This window comes from Cebus imitator, unplaced genomic scaffold (assembly GCF_001604975.1).
Source record: "Cebus imitator isolate Cc_AM_T3 unplaced genomic scaffold, Cebus_imitator-1.0 Scaffold381, whole genome shotgun sequence".
In the NCBI taxonomy this organism is placed as follows: Eukaryota; Metazoa; Chordata; class Mammalia; order Primates; family Cebidae; genus Cebus; species Cebus imitator.
Window position 1 is genome coordinate 979877 of NW_016107696.1, and position 18810 is coordinate 998686.

An 18810-nucleotide genomic window follows, 5' to 3' on the forward strand; every position below is an offset into this window, starting at 1 on the left:
AGGACTATTTGCTATTTTGACTGTGCTACTGGTTACATGACTCCACACATTTTTCGGAACTCACCAGAAAGAGTAAATTTTACCAAAGGTAAATTTTAAAATAAATAAAATGATAACATTATGTAAAAGTGTAGAACATAAAACTCTATCAATTGTGTTACTCCAAATATAAACTGAATAAGTCTACAGAGAAAGAAGGTGGCTTGGACAAATGAAACACTGGTTTGAATAAGAAATAACATAATGGGAACCTTTTCTCCTGGACTTTTGTTACACTTTAATATTCTTTTTGCAATACAATCAGGTTTTAAAAAATCAGTTTAAAAACATATAAAAATTAAACAATTTTTATTCTTCTAGTTTTGACTAAGTATTGAGATTTTGTTTTGTTTTTTTCAAAAAAGCTAAAGATGTTTAGTCAGCTTTTTAAGTAAATTTTAACTGAAAATAACCATCGAAATAAAACATTATAATTCTACGACAACATTCTCTATCCCAAGAGTTTTACTAACAGTGTTTTAGAAAGCTCTGCACAGTAAGAAGGCAATTAAGCATTTATCTTGGCTTTCAAGAGCAAAATTTCCACAGAAGCCTAACGACGGTGGAGTTGGAGAAGATAGATAGTTTAATTCAAATACGTTACATTTGAAGTTCTCTCAGGATATCCATACGGATCTGTTGAGTAATAATTATAACTGTGTGATAAGAGTTATAAGGAACACAAACAAGCTATAACGTAGACGCTCAGAAACAAAGAATTTAACTCTGTGTGAGGCCTCATGAAGAGAAGAGACGAGAGTTGAGTCTCAGAAAATGAACAGGAATTGGTTGGGTAAATAGGGAATAGCATTCCAGGGAAACCAACAGTATGTACAAAGCCACAGAGGCGTGAGATATCATGATGCAATATTCAGTTGGAAAGTTGGCTAAGAGATTAGAAAAGAATTCAAGGTTGGAAATATACAGACGTCAAATGAGTAAGTTTAGTTTACTAACAGACAAAATAACCACTCCAAGGAGATAGCACCAGTAAAATGGTATTTCACATGAACTCCAAGTAAAGTGTTAAAGCAAAATTTGAATATACTTCAATTTGCTATAGCACATCTTAGGATTTTGAAAAAGAAATACAGAGAAAAAGGTAGACTACCTTAAGGTATTTTGCAACTTGAGGATTAAACAGAGGTGTTTTGATATAATGAAAAAACAGTGTCGCAATTCTTTTCCTGAGTCCTTCAAGGTTATGATGTTTGACTCCTCTCATCATAAGGTCAACCTCTCTGTCAATCAATTCTAGAATTTCCTGAGTTAGTTTACATTCATGTTCCTATACAAAACACAAAAATATATAGTATAAAATTTTACAAATCACTAAGTTCATTTGCAAAATTACCAGCCAAAGAAACCAAAATCTACATTCCAAAAGAAATGAAACATTGCTAACAGTATAAAGTGGTACAATTAATTTGGAAAAAAATTGGCATTATTCAACATACTGGAGTTACAGACATGTACAATCTATGGCCCAGGAATTCTACTCTTAGGTGCTTTAAAGAAATCTGCACATAGATCTCTATTGTTCACATTAGCTGAAAATTAGAAACAGCTAATTGTCTATAAATAAATTGATTGCATTAATAAATTAAGGCTTATTCATACGATAAAATATATGGAAATAAATGAGCTATAGCTATATACAACAAAAGCTTAAATCTTACAAATTAATTTTAAGCAAATTACTCAAGGCACAAAACAATAGATATAGTACAATTTTGTTAAATGAAATTCAAGAATAAGTAACACTAACCGTATTATTTAAAAATTTATACAGAGGTGGTAAAACTATGAGGAAAAATCAAGAAAATGGCTACCATGAAAGTCAATATGGTAGTTACTTCTAGGAGATGACAAGAGGAGTTATAATTCGAAGGGAAAAGGGGACACCAGAAATATTGGCAACATCCTGTTTCATATATGTTACACTGTACATACATAATTTATTCATTTTTTCTGTATATTTATTAAAGGTCACAATATTTTTTATAAAGCAATAGAAGTGAGTGTGGTTTTGAAAAAGCCACAAGTAAGAATTCAGTCATCAATATAGAAGTATTTATAAGGTCCTCCAACTGCCCAAGGGAAAACTATGAGATACACAGTGTGAATTAAGGCGTCAGAAGATAAAGTCATTAATTTTAAAATAATGCTCTTTTGTACTTTGTACTACACAGTTGGTGAGGTTAATATGAGGGTCTGCATCAGTGGTCCTTTACCCTGGAGGCACTTTAGAAGGACCTGAGGGAGATTTTTAAAAATTTTAATATTGTCCTCACACCTGAGGAGCTAATTTAACTGCTCTGAAGTGGGACCTAGGTATTATACTCATTTATTCTCATATTTATTCATTCTCTCCCTCTCTCAGGCTTTCCAGGTGATTCTAACGTGTACTGAGGTTTAAAATTCACTGGTCTGTATTAGTAACTGTCATCAAACTAACACCTATTATTTATTGAGAGCCCCCTCTTTGTAAGGCACTGAATTTATACATATATATATATATATATGTCATATATTTTTTTTAAGTTTATAGGTTTACATATGTATATGTTTATACATGTATATAGATATATATACACACACACATATATATTCTCAAAGCAACTAATTTTACAAATGACAAAACTGATTTACATAAATATTTTAACTTATTTTAAGGTTGTGCAGCCATAGAGTCAGAATTTGAGTTGTGCTTAAAGACTTTAATCCTCCATCAAAAAATTTTCAAGTAAATTTACTTGAAAATATTTTTATATTTTCAAGTAAATTTAATATAAATATTTCATATTAAACATATTAAGACATGCATGATTTGCCTTTTATGAGCCCATCCTTTGGCCTTTTTATTACTGGTCCTAGTTATGTCAGGATTTCTATTGTATTCCCTGTGTGCATTCTCTTTTTGCCAAGCTGGTCTTTTTACTGCCCTCTATAAATATCATGTTTATTTCCTACCTCTGGACCTACTGCTTCTCCCTCCCTCCCTATCTACGCATTCTGGCAATTTGGTCATATTGATGACCAAAACAGACTGCCCATGTAGTTATCTAATCCACTGCTTATGTATAACCTTTAATTAGTTAATACATATTGTCGCTCAGAAACAACCTGTATTTCTATGCCATACTGAAGGAGGATCTGCCAAGTGTCTTATTAAGAATGCAAAAGCACAATTCAGAACCCAAAAAAATTTTATCTATATTGGCTACTTATTATATAAGATTACATTAAATATTGAGCTTACATTATGATCAGTATACATACATTATTCACATAATATAAGCTTAATATTTCCTTTAATTTGAGCTACAAAATGCAAGAGCTATACCAATGGTCCTAATAATGGTAGGGTTTTCCCCTTTAATGAGGAATATAGAAAACATAGTCATTGTAATGAATGTTCGAGTATGCTGCCCAGATTAGCCTTACTTCAGCACTAAAGCAGTCTCTCAGCTACAGGTTGTGGCAAATGACAGCTCTCCACTGAGCCTCTCTCTGAGAATTCCCTGTGCTGAAGACAGCCATCTTGCCTAAAGAGAGACAGCTACCATCAGCTGAAAAAAACTGCCTCATCCACGGTGTTTCTTCTCAGGGGCATCCTGAATCAAATGACTAATCGCTGTGGCAGTATAAAGATCCAGGATCCTGTGAGTCTGGGGTATGTGAGAACAAAAAATAAATCGAGTCCTGGCCCAGGTCCAGCTCATAATGGATCTACTGGGTTCACAGAGCCACCCAGCATTCATTTCCCTGGTCCTTGAATATACAGTTGGAATAGAATACTTGATAGTTAGAACAGCCTCCCTACCTCTGATTTCTTGACCTGTGCGGTAAGAGCTATCATGATGAGGAAGACCAAGTGGAAGCCCCTGAAACTGCCCTAGCCTGGGAACAGAGGATGTGAAAGTAAAAATGGTCCCACTTACTACTTGGGAAATTTTTGCTTCCCGCCCCTGTAACTCTGGACTCTTCAAGTTTAGAGATCTTAATTCCCAGAGGAAAAATGTCTCTAATGCACGACACAGTGCAAGGCCTATTAACTCTGAGCTGCAACTAATGCCTAGGCTCTGTAGGCCAAAAAACCTGCAGGCAAGGCAAGTGTTTCCTTGCTTATAGAGGTAACTGACTCTGATCTTCAAAAGGCAATGGTACAGATATTACCCAATAGGGACAGGGAAGAAAATGTTTGGGACCCAGATAATAGGCATTTCTTGGCATATCTTTGCCTGATTTTGATAGTAAATGGAAGTCTGGTAGCCTCAGTCTGAGAAAAGCAGAGTGACCAGTGGTTCAGACCTCTCAAGGTGCAAGTCAGTCCAAAAAGTGGGCCTCTTAGACCAGTCAAGGTGCTAGTTGAGGGAGAAGGAAATCTAAAATAGACAGAAGAAGGAAACCATGAGTATCTCTTGTAGCCTTAAAGCCAATGACTACTGTGGGGGCTGCAATGTTTCCTATCACCCTTGCTTTGGGGCCTATCTAAATCCGGAGGAGCTACTCCTAAAACCTACAACATGAAAGTGGATCCAGGCAGCAGTATGTGTATTCTCCCCATCCTGGTAGATTGTTGGCTGACAACTCTCAAATTATGCTCTTTCTGAGATTGCTCTCTAATAAAGAGAGTTATCTCATTCAAAGTCATGCCCTGCTGGAGGTAGCCCATCCAATAAATGATCAATGTGGGAGTAAAATGTCCTGGCCCCTTGGCTCAATTCAGGACAACTCTGGATGGCCTTTCCAGTTTCAGAATTCCCCATGACATTGGGTGAAGTCACTGTTGAGACTCTACCACAATTTCATTTATCTATCTGTCAACTCTGCTTTCTTTACTGCTTCACAGGAATTCTGAACATAAACCCCATCTCTGAGTTTGTTTCTTGAGAAAATTTTATCTGTGACATCCCTTAACTTTGTTTTCATTAAAAGTAGGATTAAAAACACAGAAAATCAATGTGATGAGAAAAAAAGATAAAAATACAATGGTGCTGCTTTAAAGCTGCTAAAAATAATTGTTTTCATTGAAAAATGTCAAAATATGTAGATTATAATTGCTATTTTATGTAATTATTAATCTCATACTATACTGCATATATTTGCATTCACTGCACAAAGATATGTTTACATTCATTATGCTATATTTACATATTTATTATGTATTACAACATATTTTGAGAACTTTTAGGTAAATATTAATGCATAAACCATATCCTTCCCAAATTATACCAAAACAATTCTTAATATAAAACACTTTATTTTTTTTAGTATTTCATTAATTATTTTTTATTGATAGTGAACTCTACCCCCAAACTAAGAGAAAGTTAACATACCTTTACAGTGTGTTTAAGAGTTAGGAGCACATCGAGCCTCTCATCCTGAGAGATATTTTTCAGCATAATGCACTTATAGATGTTTTGCAGCTCTCTGGCTCTGATGGTGAACTGTGTATCCATCTCAATTGTTTTGCCACTAGGTGTTCTCCATATTTTTGGAGCTGAACACTTAAAAACAATATTATGTTCATAATTATTAGTTAATTAGAGGCTACAAATAACAACTTTGTTCCTTCTACTAAAACTCTAATATCATGTGCTTTATGACTAAAATATCAATAAAGCTTAAGAAAATTAATTTAAGAATTTGCAGATCAGGCAAAAGTAAAATATTTTAGAAAAAAACAAACATGAGAGATAGTTGTTCAGTCTGTAGAAGTTCATACACTTTTACAATATTCAGGATTTGCCACTAGTTTTTACATTAAATTATTTGAGAGATGTATGGAATTACTCATTAACCACATGAGGACAATTATCTGTTTGGTTCAGTTACATTGAGTGTATATAAGTATGTCTTGATCCTGCCTTGCCAATTGAAGATAACTTTTGTAGAGCAATTATGACAATCCTCAATATATTTAGACCTAAAGATATACCAAAAAGGGATGCTGTGAGTTATGGTTTAATGTCCTATAAAAATACGTCTATAACAAGTTCAAAATTCTTCACAAAGCAGATGTCCATAGTGAAAGAGCTATATTGCTATCTTAGCAGTGCTGGGCTGTGGTTCCTGCCTGCCTGATGCTGGCTAAGATTCTAACTTCCTATATCCAAATCTGGCTTGGTGCCTCTCAACCCAGCCCACCTCTTAAACGAAGGACCAAAAATGAAGCTCACTTGTGCTGAAGCTCATCAGAGGACTCCCAGGCTAAGAATTTAGAGATTCAAGCCAGGGGGGTGATATTAGTCCTCTATTGACTCGGGAAACACCAGATAATCTTTAATGGTAGTACCTCTGTGTCTGCCACTGCTTCTGTTCCCTCTGACACAGACTTTTAGAGGAGATGCATCGCCCAAAAATTTCACAGTGAACACTTACTATTTGCTCCTCTACTTCAGGGTACAAAGGCTCGGTTTCTTTCCCTAATGATAATTGTTCATAAACAAGACTATGTTGATCATGACAACTCTTCAAATGTTGGATGAATTGTAATTGCTCTGGTGTCCCTGTAGCCCAATTGATGCCATTCTTGCAAGCACTTAAATCTTAGAAGTGATCTAATGTCAGGTTTAAATAGAAGCTCTATGTATTGGAACAGATCATCAGGAATGTGGACTAACCAAATAGAGACATTATATAAAACTGTATTCAGAATGACAGTATCACGAAGAAATTTTAATTGTAACACCAATTTATATCTACTTTTTTATATTTCACATTAGCTAAATTACATTGAGAACTGCAAACCTACCTCTTAAAAACAACTATATTTCATATATTCTCAAATCAATGGCATCATATTCTGATCAAAGCCAAATGAATGTTACTCAGGGGTAGGAATCATCATCAGAAACTTTAGATTCTCAGCTCATTTTAATCCAGTACACGCAAAGCTGTAGCCCTATGATTAATTTATATTGTTACAGCATAAATTTAATATTAAATAATGTATTATTATCAATTAAGATTGATTAAAAGCTTATAAGGAAAATAGCTCAAAAAGAAAATATTTTATCATTTAATTATTATCACTTAGAAATAAAATAATTTTTGGGCCAGGCTCGGTGGCTCACGCCTGTAATCCCAGCACTTTGGGAGGCCGAGGCAGGTGGATCACAAGGTCAAGAGATGGAGACCATCCTGATCAACATGGTGAAACCCCGTCTCTACTAAAAATATAAAAAAATTAGCTGGGCATGGTGGCTTCTGCCTGTAATCCCAGCTACTCAGGAGGCTGAGGCAGGAGAATTGCCTGAACCCAGGAGGCGGAGGTTGCAGGGAGCCAAGATCGCACCATTACACTCCAGCCTGGGTAATAAGAGCGAAACTCCATCTCAAAAAATAATAATATTAATAATAATTTTTAAATGCATATAGCCTTTTTTGGGTAGGCCTTAGAGTGTTATTGAAGTTTAATGCTTGTTTCAAAGCTCCCTTTTAAAAGTTTTTAAAGGCTAAGGCTAAGTTTCATATTGTAATATTCTCAACTCTAACCAATGTCTTAATCTTTGCATGCAATTTTCCTCAGGGTTGCTCTATTAAATGCGATTTCTTTTCTTCCAGTAATTTGGACAACATCTTTTGCTCTGCAGGGTGGTAAACTATTTTATTTGTAATAATTCAAATATAATGACCTTTTTATGAAACACCTACTTTACCTACCTCATTGTATTTTTCAGATGATAGACTGATTTAACTCTATCTTCCCCACCAAGATTTTAGCCCTAACAAATATAGCATAATGTAGTTAGATCTCAGTTTCCAAATATATTCTATATCTAAGTCCTTTCCACCTTTCAATTTTGAACTCAAACTCTACCTCTTCCATGAAGATTCCTCTATAATTTGAAATAATTATATTACTTGTATCTGAAATCCTATTGTACTTGTAAAAACACCCAAACACACACAAGTATACAGTGTCTCTATTTCAGTGACTAGAGGCAATGAAATTTGGATCCAAGTTGCTTTATAATTGTTTTATGTTTGCTAATTCCATTTCTCCCAAAAGAGTATAAGAAATAAATTTCTCGGCTGGGGGTGGTGGCTCACACCTGTAATTTCAGCACTTTGGGAGACCAAGGTGAGCTGATCACTTGAGGTTAGGAGTTCGAGACCAGCCTGGCCAACATGGTGATACACCATCTCTACTAAAAATACAAAAATTAGCTGGGTGCAGTGCTGTGCACCTGTAATCCCAGCTACTTGTGAGGCTGAGGCAGGAGAACTGCTTCAACCAGGGAGGCAGAGGTTGCAGTGAGCTGAAATTATGCCACTGCACTCCATCCTGGGCAACAGAGTGAGCCTTCACCTCAAAAGAAAAACAGAGAGAGAGAGACAGAGAGAGAGACAGAGACAGAGAGAGACAGAAAGGAAGGAAGGAAGGAGGAAGGGAGGGAGGGAGGGAGGGAGGAAGGGAGGGAGGGAGGGAAGGAAGGAATTTCTCATGTAGTTCTATAGATCTCAGTGTCTACCATACTCTTTCATTCATTCAACAAGTGCTGTGTTCACTATACATTAATCAATGTATTAGGCACTGAGTAGATAAAATATTATTCTGGTTTCAAGAACTCTCAAATCTCATGGGATGGAAGGGTAAGAAAATAAGTAATTAGAAAAAAAGGTGAGTGTGCTTCACAACTGTAGATAAATAGGAAACTATGGGTTGCTATGAAGCACTTAACTGGTAAAAAGAAATTATCTAAGACGAAACCTGAAGAATAACTAGGAGTTAGCAGATTGAAGGGAAGTGAGTGATACAATCAAAGAATCCCAGATTTGAAGTTCAAGTTCCCTAGAGCTGGCACTGAAAAGATATTTAAAAATCTGTTCAGCAAAGCTGTTTTTATACTTAGATGTATTTCTGCCAACACAGATAACTTGATCTTCAAGCCTAGGCTTTTTTTTTTTTTTTTTTTTTTCCAGGGCTTAAGGTGTTTTTTACTCTGACACAGGAAAAATGTCAACTTTGCTTATTTCTCTTCCCTATTTCCTCTTTTCTTTGAAAGCTTTGGCTGTGATAAGAGATATACAACAATCATGTACTTAAATTGCTTCAGAAAATAGGAGCATAATAAATTCCATTTAGCTGCCAACAAATGAGACAGCACAGGCCCTGAAAGGGAGAGACAGAAGAACAGCAGGAAGACACATTTCAGAGAAAGGAAGGTGGAGAAGTAACAAGAACCTTGAGTGCAGCAGGCTTCCACAAAAGAGAAGAAATGACTGTACTAGGAGAGTAGATATTTTCTTCCTCCTAAATTAATTCTCAAGTCCCTAAGGACACAAATTAAGAACAGCCCTAACTCCCCACGGAAGCCACTGTATAGCGATCACCTTTTCTTTTACACAGCACAGGGGTTTTGCTCAGCCATAGCAGCACCCTTATCTCACACAGTGCTCAGAAAGAGGCAGTGGCATTTTCCTGCCCCACTAGCTGTTAGCTACCTGGGTATGAAGAAAAAGCATTTAAAAGACACAGCTAATATAGATTGCAGTTTTCTAAGCCTGTGATTGTGAGTAGTGTACAAATCAATGGGCATCAAATAAATAAATGGCCTTGGCTCAAGGAAAAATATCTTACAGAAATTCAAACGGTCTCTTTATACAGCTTGGGTAAATAATACCCTAAGCTATATTAGAAACCAGCTGATGATTTTTCATTCAAACTTCTTGACCTGAATTTCTTCACCTCTGTCAAGCTGTGTGAGTTTTTAATATTAGATAACCTGTGGAAGTCAATGTTTGGTGGGTTAAAATTACAAACTATCTAGTACTTCAAAAAATCTTAGAGTTAGCCTTTTATTAAGAATGAGGACTTCCTGCAGAGTCTATTATAATCCATTAGTTCAATGCTTTGACTGGACAAATTTAAGACTGTATCATTCATTATTCAGAGACATTCTATGTTCAGAACAGAAAGACTGAAAACAAAATATTAGTTCAATAAATCACGCAGTATTTGGACTCAAAAAATAAAACTGAAACCAAAATATAAAAATGTATTCTCCAATATTACTTCCAAATTAAAGGAAAGTAAGTGTTTCTTAGAATGAATCTGCACATTGTGGTGTTAAATGTAGATCGTAAAATTCACGGCCAGGTGTGGTGGCTCACACCTGTAATCCCAGCACTTTGGGAGTCCGAGGCATGTGAATCACGAGGTCAGGAGTTCAAGACCAGCCTGGCCAACAGGGTGAAACCCCATCTCTACTAAAAAGACAAAAATTAGCTGGGCCATGCTGGCGTGCGCCCGTGATCCCAGTTACTTGGGGGTCTGAGGCAGGAGAATAGCTTGAACTGGGGAAGCGGAGGTTGTAGTGAGCCAAGAATGCGCCACTGTACTCTGCACACTTTTTTTTTTTGAGATGGAGTCTCAGAAAAAAAAAATTCACATATGGCACTGGTTGGTTGTTAATTTTGACATCTGAAAAAACTCTGACCTTGTCTAGTTTCAGGGATTAATTATAAGCTATTTTTTCTTAAAAATCAAAAACTTTAGAATAATAAGTTACCTCATTCAAGTTTTATGAAATCAACATTGACTCCTCCTGAATATTGGAAATAATACTAGGCTTGGGAGTCGGGGAGGTTGACAAGCATAGAGAAAAACAGACATTTTATAAGTATTCACATCAAAAGACTAAAATTTATCTTAATCGTCTTCTTAGTATGGCAACATATATTAAAAGGTGATTTAAATGATTCTGAATTAGAGTAGCAGTGAGTTTTCAATTTACTATAACAGGCTAGCAGCAGGCCAGAAGTCAATGTTAGTCAATATTTTTAAACACTGGTCTAATTATAACTAGGCCATGTGAACAGATGGGGAGTTGTCCTCAAGTGTAGCTGATCCATATTGTGGTGTGTTCTTCCTGTCCTAATATAAACCTTGGTCAAAACTGAAGGAAAATCACCTTGTATCAACTAAAATGTCCACTTCCTTTAAACTTAGCCTGGAGACTGATGAGACTAACTGGTTTATCAGCTGGGGTAACTGGGATTAGAACTCCAATTCTAAAACATATGACCCACAAAATGCCTTCCCCTTGATTTCTGCAAATTCTTGTGGCTAAGTTCATTTTCCCTTAATTCTCTGCCTTTCATCTTTGTGTGTTACCCTGTATCAGTCTCCTCTCCCTTTCCAAAAATAAAATTATGTTGCATTTAATATTTCCTTTATTTTGTCGTATAACTAAAGAAGTCACAAAAAGTCACATTGTACACCCACTGCCTTCCAACTGTCTCCTCACTTTACCTTATCTATTTCCCTCTAGGACAACTCTTGAAAACCTCTATTTTCCTGGAATAGAACAATTCTTCCTGTACTCAGGATCCTTCAGGGTCTCAGATTCCACCCCAAAGGCTTATCCAAGTATTTACAAAAAAAATAGATATTCCTTCCTCCTAGGAATTCCGGTAAACAAAATTTTAAAATTTCTCCATTTCACTTTTTTTGTGTGTGTGAGGGGGAGAGTTCCATGAGGACCTTCTTAGAGTGCCATACCTCATGAGAAAGGGTAGTAGTCATCAACTGACTCTGGAATCACTTTCTTCATATGTTGGGCCTTGATCCTTTTATGGACACTCTATAATTTCAAAAAGTTTAGTTAAATGTTTACAGACAATGCTAGACATGGGGCCTGGGGTAGGGAATGTTCTGGGCATAAAGAAGAATAGATATTGTGTAAGTATTTACAATAGAATTCTAAAGAGTTTGCAGGAAACAGAAAACAATATGATGGCATGAGTAGGGAAATTCTGCAGAAGGCTCAGCGAAACATAAAGAAAGGTGACACCCATTTTTCCTGTCCATGGACACTCAGAGGCTTCCAGCTCCTTGGAGCATTCGTGTTGCCCTGTGCCCATACTGTCACCTCTGGTGAGGTTAACAATTAGGTGTCCCAGTGATCAAGCTGGGTGCAAGATAAAGCAACTTGCTAAATGAATAAGTTTATTTCAAAAGATGACTCTGGAAAAGAATGAATATTATAGCTTGCCTACAGTAAATTCACCTTTCCTAGAATTAAGATATTTAAGAATTTAAAATGACAGTATCTACATTACATAATTTATTGATGATACTTGGAATACAAAATTATACAACCACTATTTCTGTCCCTATTCTTCCTCTCTACCTTCTTCCACAAACATTTATTGACACTGTAATAAGACTTGTGCTACGATATGAGGATAAAGAGATAAATGATAACTCTTTCCTTTAAATCTAAAAAGGATTCAGGCATGTAGACACATTAAGATCGCACACTTTGTACAAAGAGATGAGACAGAGTCTCATGAGAGCATATACTACAGCTATAGTAGGCAGACCAGCATTTGCTTTCTGAAAGAAGAGGCATCTGAGCCTGTTTTACAGGGTCAGTAGCTAGCTACTAAGGAAGAAAAGGGTGTTTCATGTAAAGGCACCCAATGCAAAAGCATTAAAAGCACATGGTCTTTCTGGGGATATGCAAGTAATTGAGCATGGCTGAAGCAGTATGGGTATAGTATGCAGGGAGAGATGGCAGTGATACAACAGTGAGATAAGTGAGGTTTGCAAACATGAAAATCCTTGTTTCCTGAGGGCAGTGAGGAGTGATATCAGCATTGTGTTTAGTGATAGCGTTGGCAGTGATATAGATAATGGAGGAGAGAATTGAGAAGTGAAACTGGAGGCAGCAGCCCAATTTCGAAACATAAAGTAATCCCGATGAGAAGAAAATCCAGATTCAATTAAGTCAGAGTTGAACTCATGCACACAAGATAAGGTAAGACTTTTCTCATAACATCCTCCCAGGAGAAATAAGACCTATTTGATACATGCAAGGTCATCAGGGCACCATGGCAGAGCCTTTTCCCTGCAGGCAATGGTAGTGGGTTTGGAAAGGAAGCAGTAAAGAATTAAGGAGGTAGGAGGTATTAAACAGTAGAATAAACAGGTTGGTGGCTAGATGGAGATGTCAAAACTAACACCCAAGTTTCTGTCTGCAGCAACTGGGTAAATGATGAAATATTCATACAGATAGGTTATACACTGCAGAACAAGATCAGTCCTTGAAGTGTAATCTTGGGATATCCAAAGAGCAGTGATAGTAGGCAATTGGTTATATGATTTGGACACTCCTTAGAGATCTGGCATGGAACTACAGGGAGTTCTGGGATGCAGGTAATAGTCAAAGCCACAGATAAACTGACATCAAATAGGGGAGTGAATAACATGAGAGGAGAACATTTCCAATATAAAAAATATGGTTTTTAAGAACAAATACCCCCAAATAATAAGAATCATAGCAATAGAAGCACCACAGGCTAACATCTTAGAGAAATGTACCCCTTTTCTTCTGTAGCTGAATTGGCTTTAAATTGTTTGGAAAGACTAGGTTTATAAAAGAAAATTGGTCACTATGGAAACAGGCTATTCAATATCAAACAGGCAGTTTGACCACAAAAGTGGTAATTACTTAAGTTTTTTCTTTAATTATATGTTTTCATGGTTTTCAATAAGCATATATTCTTTCAGGCAGAAATCTGAAGTCAGTTAATGATGTGGTGAGCCACAGCAATAACAGTAGTCTATAACTATTCCTCCCAGGTTGCTTACTATCGGAGTACCCCAGACCTAGACATTTTGTGACTTTAATACTCTGCATTTTATCGCCGTATACAACTTACCTAATTTATATAGCCAGTCTAAACCTAAATGAAAAGAGTCACAAGAAATATCTCTTATCTTTTCCTTCATGGCCAATCCCCTTAATGAAGAATGTATGGATTTCATGTTACTTATCAATTTTTTTCTCTAGGCTGCCATTAAAATCTAAAGTTATACAAGAAAAAAATATATATCACATTTTAAGAAATATGTCACCAAAATCCTAAACAAAATTCATGTAAATTCTTGCAATGTAAGTCTCTTGTCTGGTGCATTATTCTACATTTTTAAACTTTGAATATATTCATATTTAAATAGTAGTTGCGTCACTAACCTTATCCAAAAAAGCTTGTACTGCTGCTTCCTGATTCGCCATATAAGCAATGTATTTGTGTCTCCCAATGGAAGCAATTATCTGAGTCTCTTTTTCCAGAAGTTCACATAGAGCAGCTTTCCTTTCAGCTCCAGTGAAAGATTGGTTAATACGTTTAAGTTCTTCTTGCCACCAGACTAGAGGAAAAATACAATAGACTCTTGAGTTTTTAAAATCCCATTTTTTTATGATCACATTCTGACAAGGAGTATCTTATTTTTACGCTGATTTAAATGAAAGTATACACAGATAGAATCATTTATATTGTACACCTGATGTATGAAAAAAAATGACAAAATAGAAGCTGAGAGACTTAAAACAACAAAAGTGAAGTCAAACAAACAGAAGCCAAAGGAAAACAGTGCAGATGATGTCAAATTATGTCTCCAAATGAGCATTCGTACTGCCTATCACTGACAAAAATATAACTTGGACTTTGTGGCAGCCATGAGCATGCACTGTTCACATCTCCCTTCAAGAGAGTACCTGTCACAAGGGGTAAAGGTAATTCACAATTTCAACTACAGCATTTCAGAGATGCTGCCTTGCTGAAGCCAAGGTCACACTGCCTACAAAGCTCTCGACAATGACCAGGCACCACGCAGGAGTCAGAGCCTGACTGCATCTGCCCAACAATGGACTTTTCTGTGGTCAGTCATATCAGAGCCAACTGCCGGGTTGGTTTAGACTTCCTTAGAGCTAAGACTCTCCATACCCCATCTTCTTTCCTTCCCTCTCTCAACTGATGAGGTGTCAAATCTCACGTCAATCTGAAGATTTCCTTTGCCTTCCTCTGCTCCCTTTCCCCTTTATCTTCACTTCAAATTACATCCTGGTGTCTCCTTCCTCAATGACGCAAATTGACATAGTTTTATGTACAATTGTTGATTTCGGTCATGTCCTTCATTCACTTTAGGTGCCATTTTCCATTTATTTACAAAACTCTAAATTATAGTCATAAATGTTATAAAGTAATTGCATTTACTGTTTATTCAAACTAATGCATTATGTTATAATAATATTTATGACATTTTAAAGCACTGGTTACTATCAATAAAAAATATGCTGCCCAAACTTGAATAAGCCAAAATTTCTGAGCTCAGATACATGCATTTTACCAATTGTTCCATTTAATTTTTACATGTACTAAATTTGGAGAAGAAAAATCTTTTGTATCCCACATTTCAAAAATGTCAACCTTATTTACATTAACGAAAGAATAGGGTTGGAAAGAACTTAAATTAAATCGTTCAACCTCATGTTTAAGAAAGTATCCTTCTCTCAGAAGCTCGAACAGGTTTCATTTGCCCATCCTGGTTCTAATATTAGCCTGTGAGGCAACATGGCGTCGGTCTGTTTCTTGGTCACATAGTATTCCTTTGGGTATGTGAAGGGAGCAATCACATCCCACTGATGTTTTATCTTCTCTAGGCATAAATATTTCTATTTCTTCAATTGTCTATCATTTTATTCATTTTCTATCCATCTAAGTCAAGCTCCTCTGATTTACCACAGTACCTCTTAAAATATGGCATACCAAATTTGTCAAGATAGGAGCTTCCATACAAACTGCTACCTCCCCTCTCCTGTGTCACTGCTAAAAGGATAAAAGAAATATGAAAGGTGGGAGAAAAGAGAGAGACCTGAATCAGTACTAAAAATCTGAATGGAATTTATCCCTATGGTAGAACCCCTGGGGAATTTCTAAAAGATACAGTGCAGATAGTACCAAATAAATGAAAGACTGTCAAAAAGGCACACAAATGTTATTACCCAAACTTCTGCTTTCTCATCTCAGAAAGTCAACATCATAGCAGAAGATGGGAAACCCCAACTACGCAACTCAGAACTAGAGAAAAGGGTAGCTTATCAAGCTATTTGATAGTGTACCACGCTTTAAGAAAGTCTTCAAAGAACTTTCAGAAGAATGCCTGACATTTCAAATCACTGCAGAAGTTAATAACAACTATGAGTTTATGCAAAAAAAAATTGAATAGTGCAGAAAGCAAGATGAGAAAAGCAAAACAAAGCATAATAGTTATGCTTAAAATATGAAATAATTATACACATATTTTTGTTGAAAATAAGACAATTTTATAAAATTCTAGTGACATGATGTTTTCAGGGGGCAAACTTGAAACAATGTGACACCAAAGTTGAAATATAAAAGGTTAGTAGATACGAACAAAAAAGAAAGCAGAGGTAGCAATATTAAAACATGAAACTGCGGGGAGAACCTCAAAATTCAGGTCTTTTATGTAGAAGGTAATTTTATGATGAAATGTCTGTCATGAATGTTTATATAGGAAATCATATGTCATCAAATATGTTTTTAAAAACTTCTATCAGTTATAAACAATATTGGGGAGTATATTTTATATTATTAAAAACAGATAAAATACAAATGTATTAATCTATGACAGAGACAAGTAAAAAATTAAAAGCATAAAATATTTGAACAGTGCTTTTAAAAATTAAATTGTCATACATCAAGCTCTGAACACCAAAAGCTGAAAATTGTAAACTTATTTTCCAAGTTCGGTAAACCATTTACATAGATATTTGTAGAAGTAGAAAGTAGAAATGTTACAAACTACATTTTTACCGCAGAACAATTAAACTAGAATAACAAAAGCTTAAATAGAAATATTCAAACTGCTTGTTAATTGAAAAAAATCTCATCAAAAATAACAATTTAATCAAAGAAAAGAAAAAGTATAACACTATTAAGGGAAAAACACTACATGTCAAAATGCATAGGATCCAACAAAAATTTCAGCAAGGTAAACTTAGGGAAATTTGGCATAAATAATCCTCAAATGTCAATCATGTACCTGTCAAAAGTAGGAGGGATTTATAAAAAGCTGTAATGTTTGTAATAATCAACCACAATTCTTCTCCGGAAAATCATGTCTTCTCGGCACTTCATTCATTCTTCATGACTAAAGATTACTGAGAACAATTTTGATCATTACTCTGGTACCTTGGAATATACAACTGGACTGGGAACCCAAACTCACTTAAGCCATGTTTGTGCTATGCCCTGCATAGACACGAAAGTAAAACAGGTTGAAACTGCGAATAACTGTTCATTATTCTGAATAAATATTCCCAAAGTCACTTTGGTCTCTGTCATGTATCATAAATTTCAGTTCATTCCAGGTTTTTTGGATTTTCAGATCTATTCCTAAAAATACTTATGTGCCACATTGTACGGTTCTTCTTGTTTATTGTGCCTCTCACATGCAGCAACCCTGGTTTTGAATTTGCAGAATAAATTCTGTCTTTGCACTTCCACAAGCAGGATGCTCATGGATTCCTACCTGTAGACAGCAAGCTTGTCTTTCATTCACAGAGGTTTACATCACTTTAGCTTCATTCAACATACTCTCCCACTTCTCACAAACCATGTCATCCTTTCACTTATATACAGTCCTTTTCAGTGTGGACTTAACAGCTGGTTTACTACTGGAAGGCTACATTTAATTAATAAGTCATCTAAATCTTTCCTTTCAGATCGATATTATTATTTTTTTTTTCAGAGTAATGAAGGTTTACAGTCTCATGAGCTACATCCTGGCCATAGAATCAAATCTAATTTTTCTCCGAATTTTAAGAAGCCTGTTTCTCAGATATGATTATTATAATTGCCCAAACTCTATCACTTCATCGCCAATTCAAAACACTCAATAATTTTTGGGCAATTATTATGTGAAAGGACACTGGTTCTGCGGTGCATTCAAAAGCAAGAATGACCTAGTTTTTTCTTGGAGGAACTAATATGTTTCCCTGCCTCTCCCTGGCTGGACAGGCTATAAAATCCTTCCACAGGCAAAGAATTTCTACTTCTCTTTTCATTTATCTTCACCTAAAAGCCCAACATTTTCACCATTAGGTTTAAAGACTTCCTTTGGGTAAATCCCTTCTTGACAGAAGATTACTTACCCTTGTCCTCCATTATATACAACTCAATCAAGTAAAATATACTCTGGCATTGCTATATTCCAGACATGATCATTTTTGTCACTAAGTTTTAGGGATAATTAATATAATTAGAAGCTATATTTGACTTCTTCTAATAAAATTTCAGGTTTACTTTAAATTCAGTCTCTGTGCATTAGATGATAAATATCTGAGGCTGTTAAGTATTGTATCTGGTCACTGCCTTTCATAACATCTAGTTTTATAGGTCAAATGACCTCAGCTTCCACCACAGGACTAGAAGAGGAGTAAGCTGAACGGAAGGTAAGTATAATGAAGGAAATACATAACAATAGAAATCAACAAAATGGAACAGAAAAACAGAATTGGAAAAAATCAGGGGAAGAGGAATAACACTGACAAATCCCTAGGCAGACTGATCAGGAAAAAAGGAAGAAACAAAATTACCAATATCAGTAATTGAGGTAATAACACTATAGATCCTACAGGTATTAAAAGGATAACATGGAACATTATTAACATCTTTATGCCAATAAATTCAACAACTCAGGTAAAATTAATAAATTCCTTTAAAGACATTAGCTATCAAAGCCTATCCCCCAATGATAAATAAGTCACATTATTATTAAAGAAATTGAACTTACACTTTAAACCTTCCCACAAAGAAAATTCCAGACCTAGTTGGTGTCACTGTTGAATTTCAAACATTTTATAAAGACATCCTACTAATTCTACACAAACTGTTTTAGAAAATTGAAGAGTACAGAAGAGACTAGCATTATCCTAATACCAAAAC

At 35.6% G+C, this 18810-nt stretch overlaps 1 protein-coding gene across 3 annotated transcripts in view; it reads right to left on the bottom strand.

The window, feature by feature from the left end:
* Window positions 1–18810, bottom strand: part of IQUB (IQ motif and ubiquitin domain containing) — a 64988-nt gene that overhangs the window by 12276 nt on the left and 33902 nt on the right. For 2 of the 3 annotated variants that reach the window (XM_037731093.1, XM_017507639.2), the window contains 3 exons: window positions 14034–14209; window positions 5382–5552; window positions 1151–1327 (listed from right to left, as the gene is read on the bottom strand). In XM_037731093.1, coding sequence (XP_037587021.1) covers window positions 1151–1327; window positions 5382–5552; window positions 14034–14209 — 524 coding nt within the window. The remainder of the gene's footprint in view (window positions 1–1150; window positions 1328–5381; window positions 5553–14033; window positions 14210–18810) is intronic. The other variant, XM_017507640.2, reaches the window with a different exon arrangement.